A 23,916-nucleotide genomic window follows, 5' to 3' on the forward strand; every position below is an offset into this window, starting at 1 on the left:
TGCATATTTTTTCTAAAGGACTATATGATCTTGTTCTTATCTCCATGTTGATTATCAATTGTCAATAAGTACATACTAAACACTTAGTATGTGCCCAGAGAAATGTTTCGGGAGCCAAAAGAATAAATCGTACATGGTTCTTGCCCTACTGGGGTTCTCCTGACAATTGTAGTTGCTATGTGTACATTTTATCAAGCACTTCCCTCCCCTCCCCTGAAACATGTTCAATGAACGTAGGAATTTTTGTACCTTCCTGCCTCTATAGCAGTGCTTGGCATATAGTAGGTATCAAATAAATATTTACTGAATGAGTACCAGAGGCAGTAATCATTGTAGGTTCTGACAAAAGGATAGCATGATAATAGATGGATTTTAGGATGATGGTTTTGATGTTACCCAAAAACGGATTGAGGGAAGGAAATTTGGGGGAAGTTTTTTAGCCCACGATTTCCTTCGTTCTATCTTCTCTAGGTCACTTTCTCTTTCCAGTATTGTGATGCAGACTCATGGAGTAACAGCTACTCCAATGTAAGCCTAACACAAGAACATTTACAAAGGCAAAGCATCGCTAAGGAATGTCAGGTGATATATTAGGTACGTTTACAAAACAATGAAACTTTTTAAAGAAGTAAACATATCAGGATTTTTTAATATAATTGGGCATAGAAGAAATCTATGCCCAATTATATTAAATATTTCCATGCAAGAAATCCCCCTTGGTGATTAAGTACTTACTCTGATGAGGCAGGCATTGTTAAAAATACTTCACTAACTCCACATTCTGCATTTGGGCTATCTTTATTAGAATATCCTTATGATACTAATTCTGAAATCCGTGGATGTCAGGCTTGGTGTTAAGAAATAGATAAAAACCCACTGGGAACAATGGCACCTACTGCTGAAACTGGGTAGACAGATGTTGGCAAGGGAAGGCCCCCAAGGGAAGGACTCCAGATCCATCATCATTCTACTACACAACCCTGCTTTGTTTTGGGGTCATTTAATGAACTGGTCATGCTTCTTAACTTCTTTAGCGTTTTAAATGTCTAATATATTTGGCTTCTGATATTTACCTTTCATTAAGATACTCATTTTTGTACCCACATAAAATGTGTTCTTCCTCTAACACATTTGCACCCAGATAGTCAGTTTTCTGAAAGCACAGCTTTCTTGCTGCAGCCTGTGGCCACATGGCCCTCTCCAGACATTCCCCTTGTGCTTCCACAGGCCAAAAAAGGAGGCCAAGCTCATTATTTGTTGTGTGGGTACACTTCATGGAGTCCAGACATACATAACCTTTGCCATGTTCTATTTCCTTTTCTTTTCACCTCGACTCCCTTTTATTAGCAGAAGTTGATTATGCCAACAAGGTAATGAAAATAAAGATCAGGTTTTCCTGTTTGCGTCATAAAAATATTTAAAAACATCTCAGTGCAATTCATCACAAACCATAGCATTCTGAGTCTTGGAGTTCTACCAGCCTCTATCAGGCTGCTCCAATGCCATGCGATACAGAAACCTTACGTTGTTCCCAGCCTCCACTCCGAGCTCCCCACCTGAATTCATCTCGCGCTGTGCTTCTCAACTTTCTGACATCTTCCTGATCTGCATCCATGCCTTGTTACCTTACTTGTGGCCTCTCCTGGAAGTTACGCTTGGAACTAAAGCGTAACTCCACTTCTCCAGCTTTTGCATGCTTCGTCCAACCTCAGACATGATTCTCGGTGGCTATACTACTCTCAGCTACTTAATCTCACGTGGCCACCGAGATATTCTATCTTAGCTTAGGTGGTTATTAGCTCTCCCACCAAGTTCATCCTGCCCCCGACAGGACGGCCCAGAATCTCTGCACTGGAAGTGACCCTATAGGTCACTAAGAGCTGAATTTATCCACGAATGTAAGTGTATTAACTGGATTTTACTTTTACCAAAGTTCTATCTGAAATCCTAATAATATTAGCATGGACTCTGAATAACCCTGACTTACAGACTCTAGGCAGATGTGTGGCTGTGGCAAGACCATGGGTGGTAATGTTTACACTTGCTTACAAGGCAGCCTGGGAATGGAAATGGAAAACATGACTCTTCAAACTGATGTAAATACGGAAATTACACAGGCAGGGGCTCACGACTCCATGGAACAAAGACACAGCAGTAGCTAAGTGTAAGAAATATTGCTTTTAATGCTTTCAAAGTTGGCTCCTAAACAATGAGAACTTTCAGCAGATCATCCTGGGGAGCAGCTAGAGCCTTCACAATGGCAATGCATCTGCAAGAAGCCAACGGCTGTTGGCCTGTTTTCTTTATTTTTCCTCTTTTCCTTTCTCCTCACTTTGCTTCTTCCAGACTTTCTAACTCTTTGGCCTGCCTTCACCTTTGTGCAAGGACTGGCTGTCACTTACCATGCCCTTTAGTGTCAGATCTGCTAAGGGAGACCGGTTGCCATGGAAATCCGGCCAAACATGTAAATCAACAGTGAGGAAACCCACAGGCTGAGCCTTCTTAATCAGATCCAGGTGACTGTTCAAATATGCATATATACTCTGGCATCTGGAAGAGAAGTGAATTTTGTTTTTAAAAGGGGAGTAGGGTCAGGGAGCAAATTGTTCTGCAGAAAGAAACCATTTGTACTTCCACATCAGATCCCGAAACGAAGCAGAATCCCAAAAGCGTCAGCAAAGAAACTACCCAAACCCGTAGAAACCAGCATACCATGCTCTTCAAATCATTGAACTATCACCTAATATACACGGTATGTCCTAGCAGAAAATGAAAAGGTTTGGAATCAGATGACCAGATCCAGGAACGGCTCTACCCCTAGTAGGTGTGTAACCACGAACAAGTTATTCAAACTTTCTGAACCACTTATTTTGCATCTGTAAAACCAGATACATATTCCTGTCCAACTTACCTCATACGGTTATTGTGAAGATCAAAGGAGATTATGTATGTGAAGATACACTGTTCTGTAAACTGTACAATACTACACATATGTGAAAGATTTTTTAAAATCAGTATTCGTAATTATAATAATAATGATGAGATGACGAATGGAGACAAATTTAAGTTCCCACACTGAGGATAGGCATTTGCTAAGGGAAGTGAGAGAATGGAGTGAATGCTGCTAGGATCAGGAATTAGGAGACTTGATTTCTAACCTTAACCCACCAAATGACATTGTGTTAGTTCTTTCTCCTTTTTTTAAGCCTCAGTTTCTTCATGTATAGAATGAGGGAATCTGACTATCTCTCTCGGTCTTTACATGCTCAGGTGAGAGGGAGAAAGAGGCGGAGATGATGGGCTTGGGAGTCAAGGCAGTCCTGGGTTCAGATCTCGGTTCTACCTGTCCCACCTGGGTAACAGGGGCCAGTGACTTAACCTTCCTGAACCTCAGTTTTCCCATACATTAAAATGGGTATAACAATACCTACCTCACAGAATTAAATTTCACTACATGTCACAAAGATTAAAGTTGGTTTTTCTTTCCCTCTTTAAAGGTGCTTCCTTCTCAAAGTCCTGAACCAACAATTCTGAAGAAAGTGGGCTTATCAGAGGTTGGCATCCATGCCACTTCCCACTTGGAATGATAGCTTTCATGGTTAAAAACATGGCTTGAATAATGGCAGGGGAAAAAAAGGTAATCAATGTCCAAGGGAGGTTAATATCTAACATACCTAAGATGGGATTTATTATGTACATTTTAAACATGTTTTAGGAGATACAGCTCAGAGATTTCGAGCTCCAGTTTTGTGACACTAAGCATTCTTATGGACCCCAGGAACTTCCTAAACGTTTTCTAAATTAGAAACGAGAAGAGCAATGGTTTTCAAACTCTTCATCAAATAAAAATTTTATGTGGAACTCCAATATAGAAAAGATAGAAAAGCAAACCTGCTCTATATACGTGCACGAAGGAGTGTGAGTGTCAGAATGCATGTATGTGTGTGATGTATGGGGGGTGCAAGCAAGGCAGGCGATCTTTTTGCTGTGACACCTCATTTCCATCAGCAAAAATCTGCCTTAGATCACATTAGGAGGTTGCGATGTGGTCAGGCCAAGGGTCCCCAACCACACAGTCATCCACAGTGGCTCCCTGAGTGAGCCCCAGGCCTTCGCCAGGTAAGGTAAGCACTGCTAACATCCCTTTACAGAGCGGATGGACGAGGAGAAGACACGTGGCCAAGTCCAAATGTAAACGCTTCTCTGTGTGATTCTGAAGCCCTGTGTTTTCTGTATTTCAGGGCAGAAATGATTTGTCAAAGCCCCACATTCACACTCTGTTTTAACATGATTCTACGATAGTACTGGGAAAGGCTCCTCCAAGGCCTCTGTGGAAGGGAGGGCCAGAACTATCTATCTGGGTAGAATCTGATCACATCCTGGTTTTCTATTTCCTAGCTCTCTCTGCTCCTGGTCCAGCAGAAACCACATTGACAACAAAAGCCACGAGAACATCTTTTCTAGCCAGAAGTCAAGAGTCTGCACTAATTCTAGCAATATTCCTCTTCAGAATAGCATCACTGCACTTAGAGCAAAGGGATTTTTTTGTCGTTGAAGAATTGCATGTCTATAAATCTTTTCATTTGACTCTCATGGAATCTCAGAGCAGGGCATTTGGTTTCAGACATCTGGGTCAATAAGAACCTATAGGCCTAATTACTATTGATTCGTCATTGTCTCATTTACTGTGGGTCTTTGCAAACAGTGAGATTCATTTAGCCTCTACATATATGGTCACTCATGCACTAATGAGATCCCTGGGGGACAGGGCATATGCTTACCCCTTTGACTCCTAACCTCCTCGCAGCTGTATGTTTATTCTTTGAATGCAGCCATTCTCCTGCACATTTTTTCAATTATACCTTACCATGTGTGCTATCTGAGTGTATCATTCAAAATGAAGTGCACTTGGAAAACATTAAAATAACGAATGCACATCATTATTCACATAATTTTAACCTTGCATGATGCCTTTTTTGGTTCTGACTTTGATTCATTTTGTATGTTTTATCAATTCCTTCTCAAATGGCGGTCTGCCCTCTTCCAGCTCAGGAATCACATATTAACTGTTCCAAGTAGATCATTCTCCCTCCCTCTCATGAACTCCAGGCTCGTATATCCTGTCCCACAGGCAGAAATTCTTGCTGTCCTACTCCCAAGGAGTATAATGAAGAAAATATAGTTTGAACAATCACAAAGTGACTTCACCACGTCCTAGTTGGGTGATGAGGTACACTAAACTTCTCCAAACCTAGTTCACTCTTTTGCAAATCAGAGCTAATACTTTTACCTTACAGGTTCCTAGTAAGATTAAATAGAGAGTCCTGAGCACTGTAAAATGACAGATGATCGATAAATGGTTCCCTCTCCTTTCCCATCACAGAAAATTAATTTCCAGCTTTAAAAAAATTCGAGAGTCAGGGAAGACTTTTTTTCACTTTTATTGCTTACAATCTTGAATACAGACAGCACCCTGGAATCTCTACTCTCCGCTCCCTCTCCATAAATCATTTAATTCTATGGATTCATAGGCTGCACAGAAGTATGGTGACCATACTTCCAAACCAAAAATCAGAATACATGGTCTAACAGAAGACATTTGTACACTTTCCAAGGATAAGAAAGTCTTGGAAAAGAAGCTTCCACACTGTTTGTCTTCAGGTGCTCGCTTCTTGACCCACTACAATATGTATTCTGCCTGCCCCATCCTACTGAACGGGTCCCACTGTGAGGAATGATACTCTCTTTATTGCTAACTCCAGTGGACCACTGGCTGCCTTTATTTTACTTGAATTCTCTTCCACATTTTTCATCCCTTGGCTGCTTCTTACTCATTAGTCCTCTTGCCCTTGGTTCCAGGACACTGTACTCTTGGTTTTCCTGCTTCCTCTCAGGTTGGTTCTCCTCCTTTGCTTGTTCCTTACATATGTGAAGTCTCACAGAGATCTATCCTTATTCCTCTTCTCACTCTTTACATAAACCTTGGGTTCTCCCACCCTCCTCTTATGGCTCCAGTTACCATGTAGGGCTAAGGACTCCCAAATATACACACTTCTCTCCTGCTCATTTCTCTCTCATGAGTTCCACGTCAAACATCCAACCATCTACCAAGTGCTCTCTCTTGGCTGTCCAAAGGGACCTCAACAAAAATGTATAATACGGCACACATCATCTTTTCTGGTATACTCACTCTTTCTTCTGTGTTCCTTGGGTTAATCAAAGCCAATCTCATTTAAGCCCTTGCTCAAGCAACCATTTGGGGTGTCGAGTCAGGCTGAGTATCGTTTTTGACTCCTTTCTCTCCCCTTCAGCTCCCAAATTTAGTTTTTTACCAGGATCTTTCAGTTTATCACCTTAAATATTCCTCTACCCAGCAGACCTTGTTCCAGCTCAACTGTTTCTACTTTTTCAGGCCACCTTCAAATGCCTGTGTTAGACCTTAGGCCTCCTAACTTATCTCCCCTACTGAAATCTTGCCCCCACCCCAACTAGGTTTTCTGCACTCCTTCCTGGGTGATTCTTCTAAAACGCAATTCTGATTATGATTCCCACCCCTGCCTAAACCCTTCAGTGGTTCCTCCCTATTGTCCTCAAGAGACCGCACAACCTTCCTTGCCTGGCATAAGATGTTCCCCATTATGTAGCTCTCCCTACACTGCACTGTACTACATTCATGTCATCCATTCCTCCTCACTCCTGCCCCCTGAACACACCATGCTATAACCACACCACACTACCTTTACTTTTCGTAATACGCTTCTAAATGTTTGCCTATTCTGCTCCCTCTTGCCCAGAATTCTCTTCCTTGCCTTCTTTATTTACCTGCCTCTGTCAATCATCATTCCAAACTCATCTTTGATACCATCTTGTGGAGGCCATTCTTGGATTGATGCTCCTTTCACTGCGCATGCCCACATAGCAATCTACGCTGAACACAACTGCCTCAGCTCTCTTCCTCCCTCTCCAACCCCAGCCTTACAAGAGGAAAGGAGTGATCCTGACATCTGTAAGCACCGTCAAGAGTGGGTGATCATCTATGTTGGGGTTTTGACAGTAAAATCTGTGCTCTCTGATTTGGGAATAAAGCAATGTTCTGCAGTAGAACTGATTACATTATTTCCCTGCTTAGAACCCTGCAATGGCTAACCAGTGTCCATTGGACAAAATCAGTTCCTTACCTTGGCATATAAGGTCCTAGTTGATCGAGGCCTTGCGCTCGTCTGCACCCTCACCGTGCCCGCTGTGGTCTGTGGCCTAATATCAGCTCCTCAGCCTTCTCTTCAAGGCTTTCACATATGTCAGTCCCTTAGCCTGTAGTGTTTTTCCCTTCTGCTCTTCATGTGCTTAGCTCTTTTTCATCCCTCAGATCTAAACTGTCCCTCATTAGCCAGGGCTTCCCTGACCACCTCACCTAAATGGGGTTTCCTTGACATTCTATTGCACTCTGTTTCTTTCATATCATGCATGGTCACTGTGGAATTATTTACTTGTTCATTTACTTGGTAACTGCCTATGGCCTCCTTTGACTGTAAGCTACGTGAAGGCAGAGCATCCCCAGTATACATTCAGAATTTGGCCGAGAACTTGTCATAGAGCACCACTCAAGAGTATGCATCGAATGGATGGATGATACTTCCTCCACTGTAGGATGATCAACTCTTCATTTTACCAGTATCCATCTGTGGACCCTGAACTCCTTCTGGAACGAGCCACATCGTATTCATCCTACCAGGTACTCAACACATAGTTACTGAAATGTAAAATGAATAAATATGGATCTCATATAGGATATTAGAACTGGAATTTCTGGGCTGTTGATACCTCTATATCTCATTGTATACAGGGGCTTCCAAAGGGTGGATCTCGGAAGTCATATGGACACTACATTCCAGGTACACGTCAAAAGGGGGCAGGCAAAAGGAACAAATATCTTGGACACCCTCCTCTGAATGTGTCAGGCACTGAGAATTTATATCCTAAGTCAGCATAGCCCTCAGCCTTCTTGAGAGGACCCTGATGCCCTGAGCACTTTCTTATCCTTGCATGCAGAACAGAAGCCAAAGAATGGCATTATAATATCTAGCTGATTTCTGTTTAACAAACATTTCTATCCAAGAGCCATCAAGAATTTACTGATTATCCTGGCATAGCCTAGGGGATGAGAGGTATTAATATCTTCACCCTGGTTCTATGAATGCCCTAACTCAGGGAGCCTACTACCTATATACTTGGCTGTTAGACTGACGGCCCCCGTTGTCAGATGAAGGACCGAGGTTGAAGAAGACATAAAGGCCAAGGGAGCAATCTGAGAACACGAGAGCAGAATGGAAAGTGAGAACAATCGTTAGAACTAGAGACTGAGAGATCCATATAATACTCATTTCTTCCTCTAGAATCAAATGAGATAATATACACAAAACTGTCACTAAGTACAGTGCCAGGGACAATAAAAATTCTTAATAAAGGTTCTTGTCCTTTTTTTTTTCCTTTCCTTGCTTCATGGGGATTTACACAGCCCCTAATGGAGAGATTTGGCATATAGGGGACCAGCACATTTTAAGAAATTGATCCTCAGAGGGATTATGAGAATCACAGAAGCAAAACAGGTCTGAGGAATACATCAGATCAAGAAAAACTGAGCATCCTCAAAGGAATAACTGAAAAATCCAGGGAAAGAGGAAGAAAATAAAGACAGTTTGAAAGAATTGGAATTAGGAGAACTTCATGCTGATAATCTTAACGGACCTGGACCCAACAGAATCACAATGCGAAATGTCAACTGCTTGCCGTGACCTCTGTAAAAGTAACTTAGAATAGGCAGGGCTTTTCTGTTTATAATCTTCCCCTCCAGCGGACTTCGAGCTCACTGAGATCAGGGGCCATATCTTCCATTCTGCCCCTCTACCCCCACCAATGATATAGTTTACTATCTACAGAATAGCCAAATTAATCCTTTTAAGAGGTAAATCTGATCACGTCTTTCCCTTGCTCAAAAACTGAAAACTAGAACAAAATCCAGTGTCCTTACTCAGGTGGTGCAGCCCTTGGCTAACTTTCAACCCTCCCTTGTCCCCTGCCATTTCCCACTTTGTTCTAGCCATAATGGCCTCTACAATGTCCCCGGAGCTGCACAAGGCGTTGGGCCTTGCTGTTCCTTCAGAATGGAGGGTCTGAAAATCCCCATATCACCAGGACTTGTTCCCACTCTTTATTCAGAGTCCTACGTAAATGTCACCTCATCAACAATGGCTTACCTGTCTGAAATGGTTCCCAACCATCACTCCAAAGCCCCTCATTCCGTCTCATTCTTTGGAATGCTTATCAACCCCTGGTGTGTACATGTGTTCTCTCCACTATCCCCTACCGCCACGTACAAATAAACACGTATACATACACACACGTGTGTGTGTGTATAATTTCCATGAAAGCAGGGACTTATTTTCCACCGTTGTTCACTCTTATATCATAAATGCCTGTAAGACACTCATCAGACAGTCAGAGCAGTGGACTTTAAACTTGGCTCTGCTGACAACCTGGAATTCAGTACTTACCTATTATGCCAACATCTTCCCACCAAACCCTGCCATCACCAGAACCTCATTCTGAGCCATTGGTAGTCAAGGTTTTATAAGAGAATAAGGCAATAATTAGTGTAGAGGAATAGAGCCACAGTTACGATCAATGTTAAGGTGATCTCTGGCTAAGCAGTGAAATATCTGGCTGTTGGCTGCATAAAGAGAGAGACTATGGTGCCAGTTACATGCATGGGCACATCTAGTTCGTATTTACTTCATTTATAAGCCTACAAGACAGTTCTCTTCAGCGATGTCTTGGCTAAAAGGATCATGGTAAATCAAGAGTATAAAATACTAAATCTGTTTATCAACACTCGTTTCTACAGTTTCAAATAGGATTTGCTGAGGTTAAGCCCGAAGACAGGGGTGGCCTGTCATGCTATTTGCAGAGCCCCGAGTCACACCCTAACAGGCATATGGTTTCTGATTCCGTGGGATGTGTTGTCCTTTCCAAATAGCCAGCTTCACTGTAGTAATAGCGATGTCTGCTTCCTTCTGAGACCCGAAGCACAATGGGTCCCGTAGTCCTCGGATAGTCTACTCATAGATGTGAGAAGACAGAGCTGCACGGTCCTTTGCAAGACAATAGAAACAAAGTGAAAGGAAAGAGAACCGATATTTATTGAATACATCCTAAACACATGAGTTGCAGATAAAGTTTGAGAATCCTCAAAATAGAGAAAGAAATGAAAGCCAAGAGTGTAGATGGGATCACCTTGGAAGAGAAATCAAAGAGAGAAGAGGGAACCTAGCTGTGATGAACTTCCATGGTACGGTCAAAAAAGACCCTGGGCTTGAAAAAGAGATCAAAAGGCAGGAGGACTCCAGACACAGGAAAACAAAACACAACAAAAAACTGGGAGAGAGTGACATTCCAGAAAGGAAGCCAAGAAAAGTGAGTGTCATAGAGGAGAGGAAGAAGTCGTCGTTGGTGCCCCGTGCTGCTGAGTGCTCAAGGAAGGCGACTGGGACACGTCCTGAGTAAGGACTTATCAGAGGTCGCTGAGGTCCTGCATGTTAAATGTTTCAGGAGCTGATGGTGACAGAATTCAAACTGGAGCGGGCCAGGGAGGAGCACAAAGTGAGGAACTAGAGACCAGAGAGCAAGCAGTGCTCTGGCGACACGGCTCTGAAGAGGAGAAATCCAGGGAGGTAGCTCAGAGGCCGCAAGTCGGAAGCCAACTGGCACATGCGAAGCGTTGGGATTGAAATCCAGTTCTGACTCCAAGATGGAATTCTATAAATGCCTGTTACATGCTGCTGTTTCTCGGAGTTTGCATGCTAATCCATAAACCCTTCTTTCCTATTTTCAGTAAAAACTACTCACACGAGGTTCATCTATAGAAGAAAGTTCTGGAAATGTTGAGTATTTCCTTGTAAAGTCTAACTATCCCTCAGGTTTGTGTTGAGCTTTAAGATCTTCAGACTGGGACTTTCATGATCTACTTTCATCCAATAACACCTGTAAAATGAGTTAAGCAGTGTGGTTTTATTGAGATTTTATGAGTGAAGAAACTGAGTCACCAAGACATTCATGGCAGAACTGACACAAGAATGCAAGGCCTCTAGTTCCCAGTCCAGTGTTGTTGCTGCTCTACCACACGTTCCAAACATGCTGCTTAACCCTAGAACAACCACTGCCGAAACTTCCTCCTCTTGTATAATCATCAGTAATAGTAGCAGAAGTAGCAGTAGTTAGTGTCATAGTACAGTTAACAAAGCCGTGCCAAATACATTCCCTTCCTAAAGTCAAAATGAGTTCTTAGAGGTATCCAGGGCTGCTTCGCTCATAACCCTTCTCCCATTTTCTGATGAGGACCCTGAGTTTCACATAATGATGCCTGTTGGAGCTGCATATAAATCTGGATCTCTGACTCCAAATCCAGTGCTCTTGGCTTTGGGATAGCGCTTCTAAATGCTGGAGCCCTTCAAGAATCTGATGAGAGTTATGGCTTCTCCTAACAGAAATGCATGCATTATCATCAACAAAACCAGCATACGGTTAAGGGGTTCACCGATCATCTGAAGTTAGGAACCTGTGTTCTAGGTTATACGGTCTCTAAGCCAAATAAAGTGCTAGTTGATGAGGTTATGGGGGTGTGATCCCTCTCGGTGGTACTGGCATGGAAACTAGAGATTCCTAGAAGGGAAAGCTTGTGAAGCACTTCTCCTTGCCAGGACCGGCCTTCCTTCCTTCACCTGATGGCACACTGCTTACGTTCTAATACAGTACACATTTCACTCTGCTCTGCGCAGGCGTGCCTCCTCTACTGTAACGTAAGCCCGTTGGTGGGATGGAAATGTCTAATACAAGGAACTACAATAGCTGTCACTATTACTGCTATCATTTACTGAACACCTATCACAGCTTGACACTTAATTGTTACTCTGTGTCAGCCAGGGTTCTAATTCATTTGCTTTTCTTAACAACCTTACGAAGTGTTAACTGTTATCACTTCCCTTTACAGTGAGTCACTAAGGCACAAAGAGGTTAGGTAAACTGCCCAGGGGCACACAGCGACCAACGGGTAAAGCTGAGGAACAGGCATTTTGGCTCCAGAGTCTATATGAACCTCAACCTTAGACTGCCTCGCTTTATCCATCTACCAGTTACGTGGGGTGTCTCTATTAATATTTATAAACTATCTTGCTTTCTGAAAAAGCCCAGTTAAGCTTTATTACCATAAAAAGTTTAAAATAAATGGATTTCACTTTGAAATAATTTTAGATTTACAGAAAAGTTACAAAAATAATAGAGGCTTCCCTTATCCTCATTTAAGAAATTAGCATAAATACAGTATTATTAACGAATCTACATACGTCTCTGCATTTGGACAGTTTTCCCTCAGTAATGTCCTTTTTCTGGTCCGGGATTTAAGCGATGGTCATACACTGGTTGTAACAGCTCCTTAGACTCCTCCAAACTGGGACAGTTCAATGGTAATTCTTTATGTGTCATAATCTCCTTTGGAAGCAAATTAGTTAATCATTTTGTAGACCATCCCTCAATTTGGGTTTGTCTGATGTTTCCTCTTACTTACACTGAGGTTCTGTATTTTTGGAAAGAACATTACAGGCATGATGTTGTGTCCTCAGTGCCTCATAAAAGACCTACCTGAGGTTGATATATCTTACTGCCTGTCTTATTAGCTTTGATTGCTTGTAAGGGTAACGTGTTGTCTGCCTTATGTATCGTTCCACTGTGAAATTTTTATTTTCCCTTTTATATTACTAAGGATGTTGTAGTGAGATACTTTGGGACTACAGAAATATTCTGCATTGCATCATATTGTCACTCACTAATTTTAGCATCCACTGATGACCCTTGCTTGCAACAATTATCACTGTGTGTTTGCCTAATGATGATTTTCTATTTCCATTATTTCTCCTACATGTATTAATTTAAATACATTGGCGTAACAGTGGACAGGAAGATCTGTCCTTTCTTTCCCATGTATTTATGTCTTTAATTATTTATTTACATCAGTATGGCCTCATGGGGTTATTTTATACTATCATTATTTAGTCTGTTGATTAAATTGTCCCTGATTAGGTCATTGAGATTCTTAAAGCCGGCTCCTGAATATTCCCCATCTCCTTTCTGAGTACTTCCTTACTTTCTGGCATCACAAAATGTTCATGTATTTTCTCTACCCGAGCCCTGGAATTGACCATTTTTCTGAGAAGTCCTGATGACTTTTATTAAAGAAAATGAGAACGGCTTTTAGAAACGAGGTGTGCACTTTCCTACTAGGGTGTCATTGTTTCTAGGCCATCTCAGCAGAGAGAGCTAGGGAATATACGTATGTATACTCATACACGAATATGAGTGAGAAACTCTATTTGTGAGAAACCTGGCTGTCATTACCACAATATGTTTATTTTGCTCAACTGTAATGTACACATAAAAGATTTTTAGAATAGCTAACCACATATCTCGGAAAAACAGATTTGGGAATCAGAATCTTTAGCCATACAGCATACTGTCAAAATATTCTTTCACGAAGTTACTACTTAGGTTAGTTCTTTTCTTTCCCAAACTCCCTTTAGAGTAGTTATGTTATGCATTATTAATACAGTAGGTTCATATTTTACTGTTTGTATTTAATTTTTTTCCCACCCCCACTACATACATATACCCTGGTATCCACCTACCTACCTACCTACCTACCTACCTACCTACCTACCTACGTTCTATCTATTTTCAGGGGGACATGAAACATTACCATGGTTCTAAGAGTTAGAGTCATATAAAAAGATGTACTCAGAGAAGCGTCATTCACCCCACTACCCTGTTCCCATTCCCCCATTCTTTTCATCCCATTCCTACCTACCCCCTATATGTAACCAATCTGTTTCCGGTTTAACCTTCCTATATTTCTTTTGCATAAAATGAGTAAATATACATATATTTTCTTATATCACCTTCTGTTTACACGAAAAGGAGCATACTGTCAACATGTCCTTTGTACTCCACTTTCATCACTTAAGGGTATATACTGGAAATCACTCCATATCAGTTATTACCCTCAGTTTTACAGATGAAGAGACAGGCTTAAAGAGGTCAAATAACTTGCCCAAGGTCACACACTAAGTAATGAGGAAAGCCAGATTTGAACCCAAGAAATGTTGACTCCAAAAGTCCATGTTCGTTCTACTACATCAAAGTTTCTCATCCACAGTTCCTGGCATATTTTGGGGAGATCTCTAGAACTGAATTCTAGAATCTTTGAATTCTCTTAGATCATTTAAAAAATTAATACCTGTATGTTCTAGATCATCTGGATGACTGTCTTATAACCAAGCGCTGCCAGGCATTTTCATTGCCCACAGGCTCTGAAAATCACACACCAGCCTAAAGTGAAAACCTTCAAAACCCTGAGGCATGGAAAGCGGTAGGAGACAGGGTACCTACCGGGCTGTGGCCTTGGCTTGTAGTTCAGAGAAGGCAGCATGGCCCTGCACCATGTGGTCTATCTGAAAAACAACAGACATGGGTCAATTTTATCGTTTCTCTAATCTATGTGGAAGCCGGAAAAGATACAGTAAAATGTCTGTTTCTTTCAACTCTTTGTCCACACAGGATCTAAGAATGGTAAAATGCTAACTCAGCGAGAGTATCTCAGCTCTTTCAGAAACCTAGCTTAGCCTAACCTAGTGCTGGCCTCCTGGATTTACAAAACAAAGACATTTAAAGAGAAGAGTACCAGGAAATGAAACTCCCAAGATTGAACTGGTAGCAGCAGGTAGTATCAGGTCCAAGAATGAGGTGCTAGGAGAGGAGTGAGAAGGAGGGGTTAACTCCAGGTAATTGGTGGGGGACCTAGGTGTTAAGTATGAATCTCTGATTCATACCATTTCCACCTCTTGATCCAGGCTGTTACCCCAGGGCAATGTCAGACCTTGAATTACTCACTCTATCTTACTAATGGAGAAGTTCAATGAAAGATACTATAAGGAGGGAGACTCAGTCAAAAAAAAAAAAAAAAAAAAGGTTGTTCCAAAGCTGTCAAGAGAATGTCTACTGTTGAAAAGGTAACACATGAGAAACTGGGACACAGTTCTCCAAGGACAGAAATGTTTGCATTCTGGGGACAACCATCTTCTTCTCATTTGAAATCCCATGTTGAAGATTTTATTCCTTAATGCGCTTGGTAGGTCTGAAGAAAATGTTATGTAACATGCATCAGGAAGAGAAATGCTTCCCACGCTGTTACGCTGCTTGGTAGAACACACCCAACACTATGTTTCGGTTCCTGAACATAATCTCTGTATTTTCTCAATGTTTACATGAATCTCTAGGAAGCTACAACAACCATTCTGACAGATTTATTTTCACTCAAATGGTGAACCAAGTGGTTATTTTGGCCTCACGTAGACAGTCTCTCTAAGCATGTTTCCTGAGCGCTGGGGCTGTATAAAAGAGGAAGAGAATTTGTTCTGGAGGCACAGTAGCTGGGTTTGCATTCCGGCTTTGATACTATGTGACTTTGTGAAAGTCACTTAACTGCTCTGAGCTTCAATAACTTCCTTTCCCCTCCCCCAGCCTCCTTTTAAAACAGGATTGCTAGGATGTAGAGAGTATCTACCCTAAAGCCAACAATAGTATAAATACTATCACCTACAAGTTATTGACTTATTTACTATACATTAATACAAAGCTCCGCATTTTACATGCATTATGTCATTTATTCCTGTGATGCTGCTATGAGAAAAATATCACTGTCCACCATGAAGCTGAGAAAACCGGGAATAAAAGAGATAAAAAACCTTGCCCAGGGTCACAGGGGAGTAAGTGACAGATCTAGGTCTCTCTGTATCTGAAGTCCTTGTTTTTAACTACGAAGCCATACTGTCTACTAAACTTCCAGGTATAATATTTGTTGCATTCCATTTTCATGCTTCTGCATAATGTTTCAAAATTATATCAAAGCAATTGGTCACTTCAATAGGAAAAACAAAAAAACATGCAGGTTTTGAGTATTTATTTCCTACAGGTTCAGCTTTGGGGTACTACGATGAGACATATTCTGGACCTTAAAGAGTTTGTATCAGTAAAGCATTTCTTGATTTGATGCTAATTTTTGTGGGAAGCACTTTCAGAGTTCAAAGAAGGGAGATTTAAATGAGTTTCCAGGAGGAAGTACAGAACCTAGCACGTATGGTACACGCATGGATGCACTTATTTTCTTTACTGCACGCCTAATGCATTAGCTACTGGGCCTAGCCTCCAGGAATACAGTAGCAAATAAGAAATACAATACATACAATGCATAGTAGCATAAAGCAAGGGATCGATAACTTGGCAATTATTATATAATTAGGGGAGGTGAGGCTTCAGCTGAGAGTCCAAGAACAGGCAGCGATTGGAGGAGTAAAGGGCTGAAGACAAGGCATGCCAGAGAGGAGGCAGTGAAGAGCAGAGATGTGACGAAGGAGAGACACATACGATTGTGGACAAAAGGAGACGAGTCAAGCCCCATGCTTGGCGTATCAGATGCTCAATAAATATCTGTTGAATCCATGTGGGGTGCTCAAGCCATAATGGAGGCACACAGAGGACCATCGACTTCTTGGTAGCATTTACCACACACTTTACATTTGTGTGGGTCACAATTTGGTCACAGGGTAATTAACATGTGTGTTAAATTAAAGAATAAATGAAGTGGTGGAAATACTGGATGAACGAGAAGGGTTAGGCAGACAGTGGATCTTGAAAATCAGGTAAATGTTTGTAGTTTTATCAGATTAGAGACCACAGGAAATTATTTTGACCTGGGGAGGAAAATGAGGAGGAGTCCAGGAAAATGAGTCTGGGAGGGTAGGCAGGAGCGGGCGATGACTAGGCAGAGAGCAGGAAATGCAGACATTCTCAGGGGCTGATAGTGGGAACACACAGATACTCCCTGTCCTTGCTCTGTTGTGGCATGTCAAGTTCTTTTACAATCGTTAGTTTACACGTCAGTCTTTTACTTTACACTCTAAGCTCTTTTAATGAAGACCTTCATTATTTCCCACCGCTCAGTGCCCACAATGGCCCCCGCATGTGAATGCATGAATAAGACACATTTAAAAACATATATAACACATTTAGTGACTAACCACTTACAGAATATAAGAAATTCAGAGGCATGGGTGATTCTGAATTTTTAAGTCTAAGAAAAGGAAATGTGGCCATATTAATCATGTCTTTTTATTTTCTGTATTTCTGATGCTTTGCTATCTGGGGCCTTATTAACCTTGGAGAGACTACCTGCCCCTCCCAGGGCTAGCCCATTCCTAGAGATAGTAAAGGACTCCACTCACCTGTGAGCATGCTTTTTATGCAAACTAACTAGTCCAGAGCCCACCTCTTTTCCACCTCCTCTTTGCGCCACTATCTCCCTGCTCTAATCATCCCAAGGCCCGGTACCAGACAAGTAGAGACAACTGTGGTGCTTCCCACGTCGCCCCGTAGTCCCGCGTGGCATAGCAGGCTCTCTCCTCCTCTTAAGAACTGTAACAAACTATCCTTTCTAGGACAACCATCTCTTGATCTATTGGCCTCATCATACCTCAATAATAATAAAATCTACATTTTAAAACAGGGGCTTAGTGGAAAAAACATGGGCTTTGGAAACAGGCAGGCTTAGGTTCCACTTTGTGGTTTATATTTCTATTCAGTGCTACCTAAGAAAAGCTACTTGACGTCTCGGAGCCTCACGACTGTAAAATGGGATAATAAAATATGCTTTGCAGAGAAGATTGTTCTGAAGGTCTGGTATATAGGTGGCTTTCAGTTCATAAGACCTATTAGTCAAAAGAAGGGGGTACCATCAGAAGAGTAAAACTTGTTGGGAGAGCAAGATTTCAAATGTCAGCTGCGTTTTGTTTGTTTGTTTTTGTTTTTCACAGTATCTGGTGGGAAAGGCCTACCCTGGGGAGCAAAGAACAAGCCCGTTTGTCAAATAACTGAGCATTCATTTCCAAAGCCTGGAGTGCCTGTTCCTAGGGTTCATCTCTCTATGCACGTTTTATTCTCTAATGCATTTAGCACAATATAGAAGAACACAGTGTCCCATTAGTGGTTATTTGTTTTCCAATGGAATAACAAGTTTAACCACAATGACTGTATTTGCCAAGTGGTTGCCTTAGAAATACATAGACAGTGCTAATCTACCTCTATGACTGTTTTCTTGTTTCCTCCATCTTCTCAGATTTCAGCTCTGAGAGCAGGCAGCTGTAAGAGGAGGGAGAAAAGTCTACGAATTACTGGGTTAGGTAGGAATCTTGAGCTGAATAGTCAGATTTTCTTCAGGATGACTTGTCGGTCTAGATCAAGAGGGAAAGGCCATCTTCTAATACATAACTTGGGCTGGATTTTCAGCCTTCCATTATAAAGGTGGTATCTGTATTTGGAACATGGGAGAAAGACAAATGCAATACAGTATGACACAGGAATAAAATTAAAAAAATGGGTAGTAAGAGGTGGCATCTGGCCCACAGATGTATTTTATTTGGGGAATATGTTTTTTAAAATGAGCCAATATTTTAAAATTTGGACATTTCACTTGAAATCCAGATTTTGGTTTCTTTTGAAGAACTGGTAAATGGAAGACACTGGGCCACCCCCTGTAGAGGAGGGTGGCCTTCATTATTTCCCACCCCTCAGTGCCATGGCAAGAGTCAGCTGGAGCTGAGTGGTGACCGATCCCTTGAGACAGGCCTGCACCCTTCAATCTGTAAGAGGTACCGCTACTCCCTAGCATTTCCCAACAACAGACACTGGATTTCATCAATGTATCATCATGATTGTACGAATGTGTTACCAGTAGTAGAGATCTATTTCTCTGTGCCCATCTCTGTCAAAGGAAGGACCATGGAATTCAGTGCTAGAGTAGTATGAATTAAAATAAACATTTCTCTGTAGAAGTAAAAACGAATTTTTTACTCGTCTGGTCTGTTTATTCATTTATGCTCTCTGACTCCTTCAGGTATTCGAGTTTTTGACCCTTGATATGACAGAGAGAACACACACAAGGAATCCTGAGACCTGAGTTCAGTTCTGGCTCAGGGCTTGATAGTGGCAAGACCATTTCTAACTCTCTCTCTAAAATGTTTAATGACTTAATATTACAAATAACCAACTGTTTGTAAAATTACACAAAGAACTACACTGCCTGAGCTATTAAAACTGTTGGCAAAGAGTTCACAGACAAGAAAAACATATGAAGGCAAACTTAGAGTTTAAGAATTTTAAGTTCTATGATGATTTTGCTAAGACAAGGCTACCGTGCTGCATGGTGGGTTTCCTCTTTTAAACTCAGTTTTATATATCAGTCTTGAGGCTAGCTGTTACCTTGTTTTGCAGATAAAGAAATCACGAGGCTCAGAGAAATGTTCCTCATTTGTCACGACTGCCTTTTTTTATTTGTATTTACCTGTAATGTCACTTTTTTCATCTAAGCTATTCCAACTCTTTACTTATCTAGTCTTCTTATCTCAAAGTGAAAACATTTTGCCTGATTTTCCCCAGCCTTAAAATGCTCATGAACATCTAATGAAAGAAGAAAGCCCGACCTAGACAATTTCTTTTATGCTGCTGTAAAGGACTGTGGGCTTTCATAATGCACAGTTCCTAAGAACAACAAACATTCCTGAAAGAAAATACAAACTTGTTTTTTTTTTTACCACTTTAACTCTCGTTTTGCATAGAACAACTTCACTTGCAAATGGATAAATTCTGATTCAATGCAGAAGTAGTTTAGTCAGTCTTGACTGAAAATGACTAGTTGGTAGCTTTGTATATTTTTACAGTTTGTTATTTAGTTCACTTATTCATGAAACTAATGTGATATATGGCTACCTTGTGTTAGGCATCATTCAAATAATTCAGGATACCAAGATAAATGAAAGTCACTGCTCTCACAAAGCTCTGCCTATGAGTGGAAAATGGGCAAATATTCAAACATAGTCTGGATCGATAAGGTTCTTTATAGATTCAATAAATGTTAACTGAACACCTGCTCTGCTCTAGTCATAGTAAGTAAGGGGATTCACTAACATTTAAGACAGATGTAAACTGTCCACATGGAAATTACATTATACTGAAAGACAGGGACAGTCAACAAATACATATAATAATTAGAGGTAGTGATTAATGATTTGAAGGAAATAAGTTACTGTAATAGGGACACTAACTTTAGACAGAGGGTTCAGGGAAGACCTGAGGGTGAAATTTAAGCTGAGATATAATAAAAAAAAAAAAAAGGAAAAAAACAGAACCAACAATTTTCAAGGAAAGAGAATAACAAATGCAAATATCCTGCAGTAGGGAAGAGCTTCAGATGGCCTAGGAATTGACAGGAGTCCAGTGAGACCAGACTGGAGTAAGAAAGTAGAAAAGTTGTGTAAAATGAGAACAGAGAGATAGGACGTGGGGCAAATCAAGCAAAGACTTTGGATTTTATCCCAAGTACAATGTGATGACCCAGATGGGTTTCAATCAGGGGAGTAACGTAATCCTATTTGCTTTAAAAGAAATCCTTTAGAGGTTCCACTTCTTATAATGGCTGAATAGTTCATATCATATCACTTCTCCCACAGATAACAATTATAAATACCAATCAAAATATATCAAATAATTATCTGAAGACACTGGGAAGTGACCAAAATCAGGTAGAAGCTGCAGTAGAGTACACAAGTAGAAGGAAAAAAAAATCACTATGTATCGTTTCCTGATTTTACAGATTTTTGCCTGAGGGCAGGCACCAATCAGAGGCAAGGCAGCTAATACTGAGATAGAAATATACAGCCTTCCTGGACAAGAAACGAGAGGTCAAGCTCAAGGCAATTATAGCAGCAAGAAAGTAAAGGCTGGGGAGATCTCAGCAGGGAGAGAGCCATAGAAAGAGAGCCCAGCACTGTGTATATAAATGCTACCCTACTGTCTGGATGATCTCTGAATTACATTCTAAGTAGCCCAGCTAAGGAGAATTGAACTCAGGAGAGATTTTAGTAGGTGCCCATCACAGGAGAGACAAAATCTGCAGTTTGAGTTGAGCCAACTAAACTACCTGCTAAAACAAAAAAAAGTCAATACTCTTCAGAGAAATAGCAATAATTCAGTGTCTTAGAATATATGAATCATAATGTTCAAAATATGACCCCATATTACTAGACATGGAGAAATAGAAAAATTAATCCATACTTAAGAGAAAGTCATTTAATGGACAATGACCCTGAGATGACACAGATATTAGAATTAGAAGACAAGAATTTTACAGCTGGTAGTTTAACAGTATTTAAGAATGTAAAGGATAATATTCTCATAATTAATACACAGATAGAAAATAGCAAAGAAACAGAAACTATTAAAAATGGAAAATTCTTGTATTGGTAAATATAGTATCTAAAATAAATATTTAGTGGATGGGCCTAGCAGCTAATTTGAGATGACACAAAAAAGAGTCAATAATCTTGAAAACAGACCAAGAGAAAGAGTATCTAATTGAGAGCAAGAGGGAGAGGGAGAGCAAGAGAGAGAGAGGGGGGAGAAAAGAAAAACAGAATTCCTTAGGGACCTGTGGAATAAAAGCCAAAGGTCTCAAACACGTGTACTTAGAGTCAAGTCACAGTACAAAGAATGAGAGCAAATGGGGGCAGAAAAAGATACTTAAATAAATAAATGCTGAAAATTTCCCCAATTTGGTGAAAGACAGCAATTTACAAATTCAAGAAGTTTAGCAAATCTGGGGGAAGAAGGATAAGTCTAAAGAACACCACATCTGAATAATAAATAATAAAAACCATAATAAAAACCAAAGATTAAGAGAAAACATTGAAAGTAGCCAGAGAAAAACAATACACTACACATAAGGAAAGAACAATACAAATGATGGTGACGTCTCATAAGAAACAGTAGTACTGGAATACAACATATTGATATCTTTAAGTGCTGAAGGGAAAAAAAAAACTGTCAAGAATTCTAAATTGAGCAACATATCTTTCAAGATAGAAGGTAAAATAAATTCATTAGAAATATAAAAACTAAGATATTTTTTTTTTGATAGCAGATCTGCAAGAAATAAAGAAATGCTAAAGGAGTTTCTTCAGGCTAAAGGCAAATGGATACTTAAATTTTCAGAAAGAAATTTAAAAAAATGAAAATGGTAAACATGTAGGTAAATACAAATATTAATGTTATGTTTTGTTTCTCGGAATTTCTTTGAAATATGTGTGACTGTTTCTAATGGGCTGAATTGTGTCCTCCTAAAATGCAGATGTTGAAGCCCCAATCTCCAGTGGACTGTATTTGGTGATAGGGGCATTACAGAGGGAATCAGGTTACCTGAGATAATAAGGGTAGGGCCCTCGTCTGACAGAATTGGTGTCCTTGTAAGAAGAGGAAGGGATACCAGATCTCTCTCTTTACACGCATGCACCTAGAAGAGGCCATGTGAGGCCACAGTGAAAAGGTGGTCATCTATAAGCCAGGAAAGGAGCTTTCTGTTGTGTAAGCCACTCAGTCTACGGTATTTTGCTATGGCAGCCTGAGGAGACGAACACATTGTTTAAAACAAACAATATAATTACTGTATTGTTGGGTGTACAGCATATGTAAACATCACACTTATGACAATTATAGCATAAAGAGTTGGGGGTGGTAAATAGAACTAAACTGTAGAGTTCAATGCTTTTTATGTCTTACAGGAAGATTAACAATATGCACTCTAAGTAGACTGCAAAGTTTGGGATGGTTATTATAATTCCTAAAGAAATCATTACAAAAGAAGGCAAAAACTAATGCCTGAAAGGCAAATACAGAAATGCAAATGAAATTCTGAAAATTGAAAAATATTTAATTAATCCAAAAGAACGCAGAAAAGAGGAGATAGAGAAAAACAAAAAACAAAACAAAAACAAAACAGAAGTGACGATAGAAAACAAATAGCAAAACAGAGGACCTAAATCCAACCATATTCATCTTTACATTAAATGTAGATAATTTAAACACTCCAAAAAAAAAAAATCAGAGATTATAAGACTGTACAGAAAAGTAAGACCCAATTATATGCTGTGTATGAAAGATCACTTTCCATAGACCAGGAAAGAGAAAATGGTTGTTTGGCCAATGGTGCTGGGAGTGAAGGTAAAGAAGATGGATTGGTGATACACACTCTGGAGTTAGAATCAATAGAACATTCTAATGGATTCAATGTGGGCAGAGAAGGGAAAGGAGGAATCAAGAATTAATTCTAATTTTCTGGCTTTAATAAAAATATAAATGACAGTGCTCTTTACTAAGATGAAGACAAATAAGGGAGGATCACGTTAGAGAGTGCATCAGTTCCCACAGTCAGAAAACTGGGCGTAATTCTTGTCTCCTTCCAAGTCCCGCCTCCCTGACACCTACTTCAGCTTCCCCATGGATAGCAATGTTACCCTGCAGAAACCTTGACCTCTCTCTTTTCTGCACACTTCACATCTACTCCACCAGGAAATTCTGTTATTGATTCTACCTTCAAAATACATCCCAAATCTGACCACTTTTTACCAGCTCCACTGCCATCATCCTATCCCTCAGCTGGATTACTGCCTCTTTCTGGTCACCCTGCTTCCATCTCCCCCTTTTCTGTCCTAGAGGTTATTCCTAACACAGCAGGCAATAGATGGAAAGATCCTTTAAAAACCTAAATCATATTGTATCTCTCTTGTGCTCATTATTCTCCGCTGGCTTCCTAATTTATTCAGAGTAAAAGCCAAAATTCACACAGTGGCCAATAATATAGCCCCCATTGCCTCTCTGCACTTATATCCTACAACTCTCATTTTGGTTTACTTTGCTCCATCCATGTGATCT

The 23,916-nt window shown here is 40.5% G+C and overlaps 1 protein-coding gene across 21 annotated transcripts in view; it reads right to left on the minus strand.

Moving 5' to 3' along the window:
• FGGY (FGGY carbohydrate kinase domain containing) overlaps positions 1-23,916 on the minus strand; it is a 661,235-nt gene that overhangs the window by 98,678 nt on the left and 538,641 nt on the right. For all 21 annotated transcript variants that reach the window (XR_013993878.1, XR_013993879.1, XR_013993880.1 and 18 more), the window contains 2 exons: positions 14,491-14,552; positions 2,403-2,550 (listed from right to left, as the gene is read on the minus strand). Coding sequence is in view for 18 of the 21 variants with exons in the window: in XM_081057761.1 (XP_080913887.1) it covers positions 2,403-2,550; positions 14,491-14,552 (210 nt within the window). In the remaining 3 variants the exon portion in view is untranslated. The remainder of the gene's footprint in view (positions 1-2,402; positions 2,551-14,490; positions 14,553-23,916) is intronic.

Source organism: Rhinolophus hipposideros (assembly GCF_964194185.1).
Source record: "Rhinolophus hipposideros genome assembly, chromosome: 8".
In the NCBI taxonomy this organism is placed as follows: Eukaryota; Metazoa; Chordata; class Mammalia; order Chiroptera; family Rhinolophidae; genus Rhinolophus; species Rhinolophus hipposideros.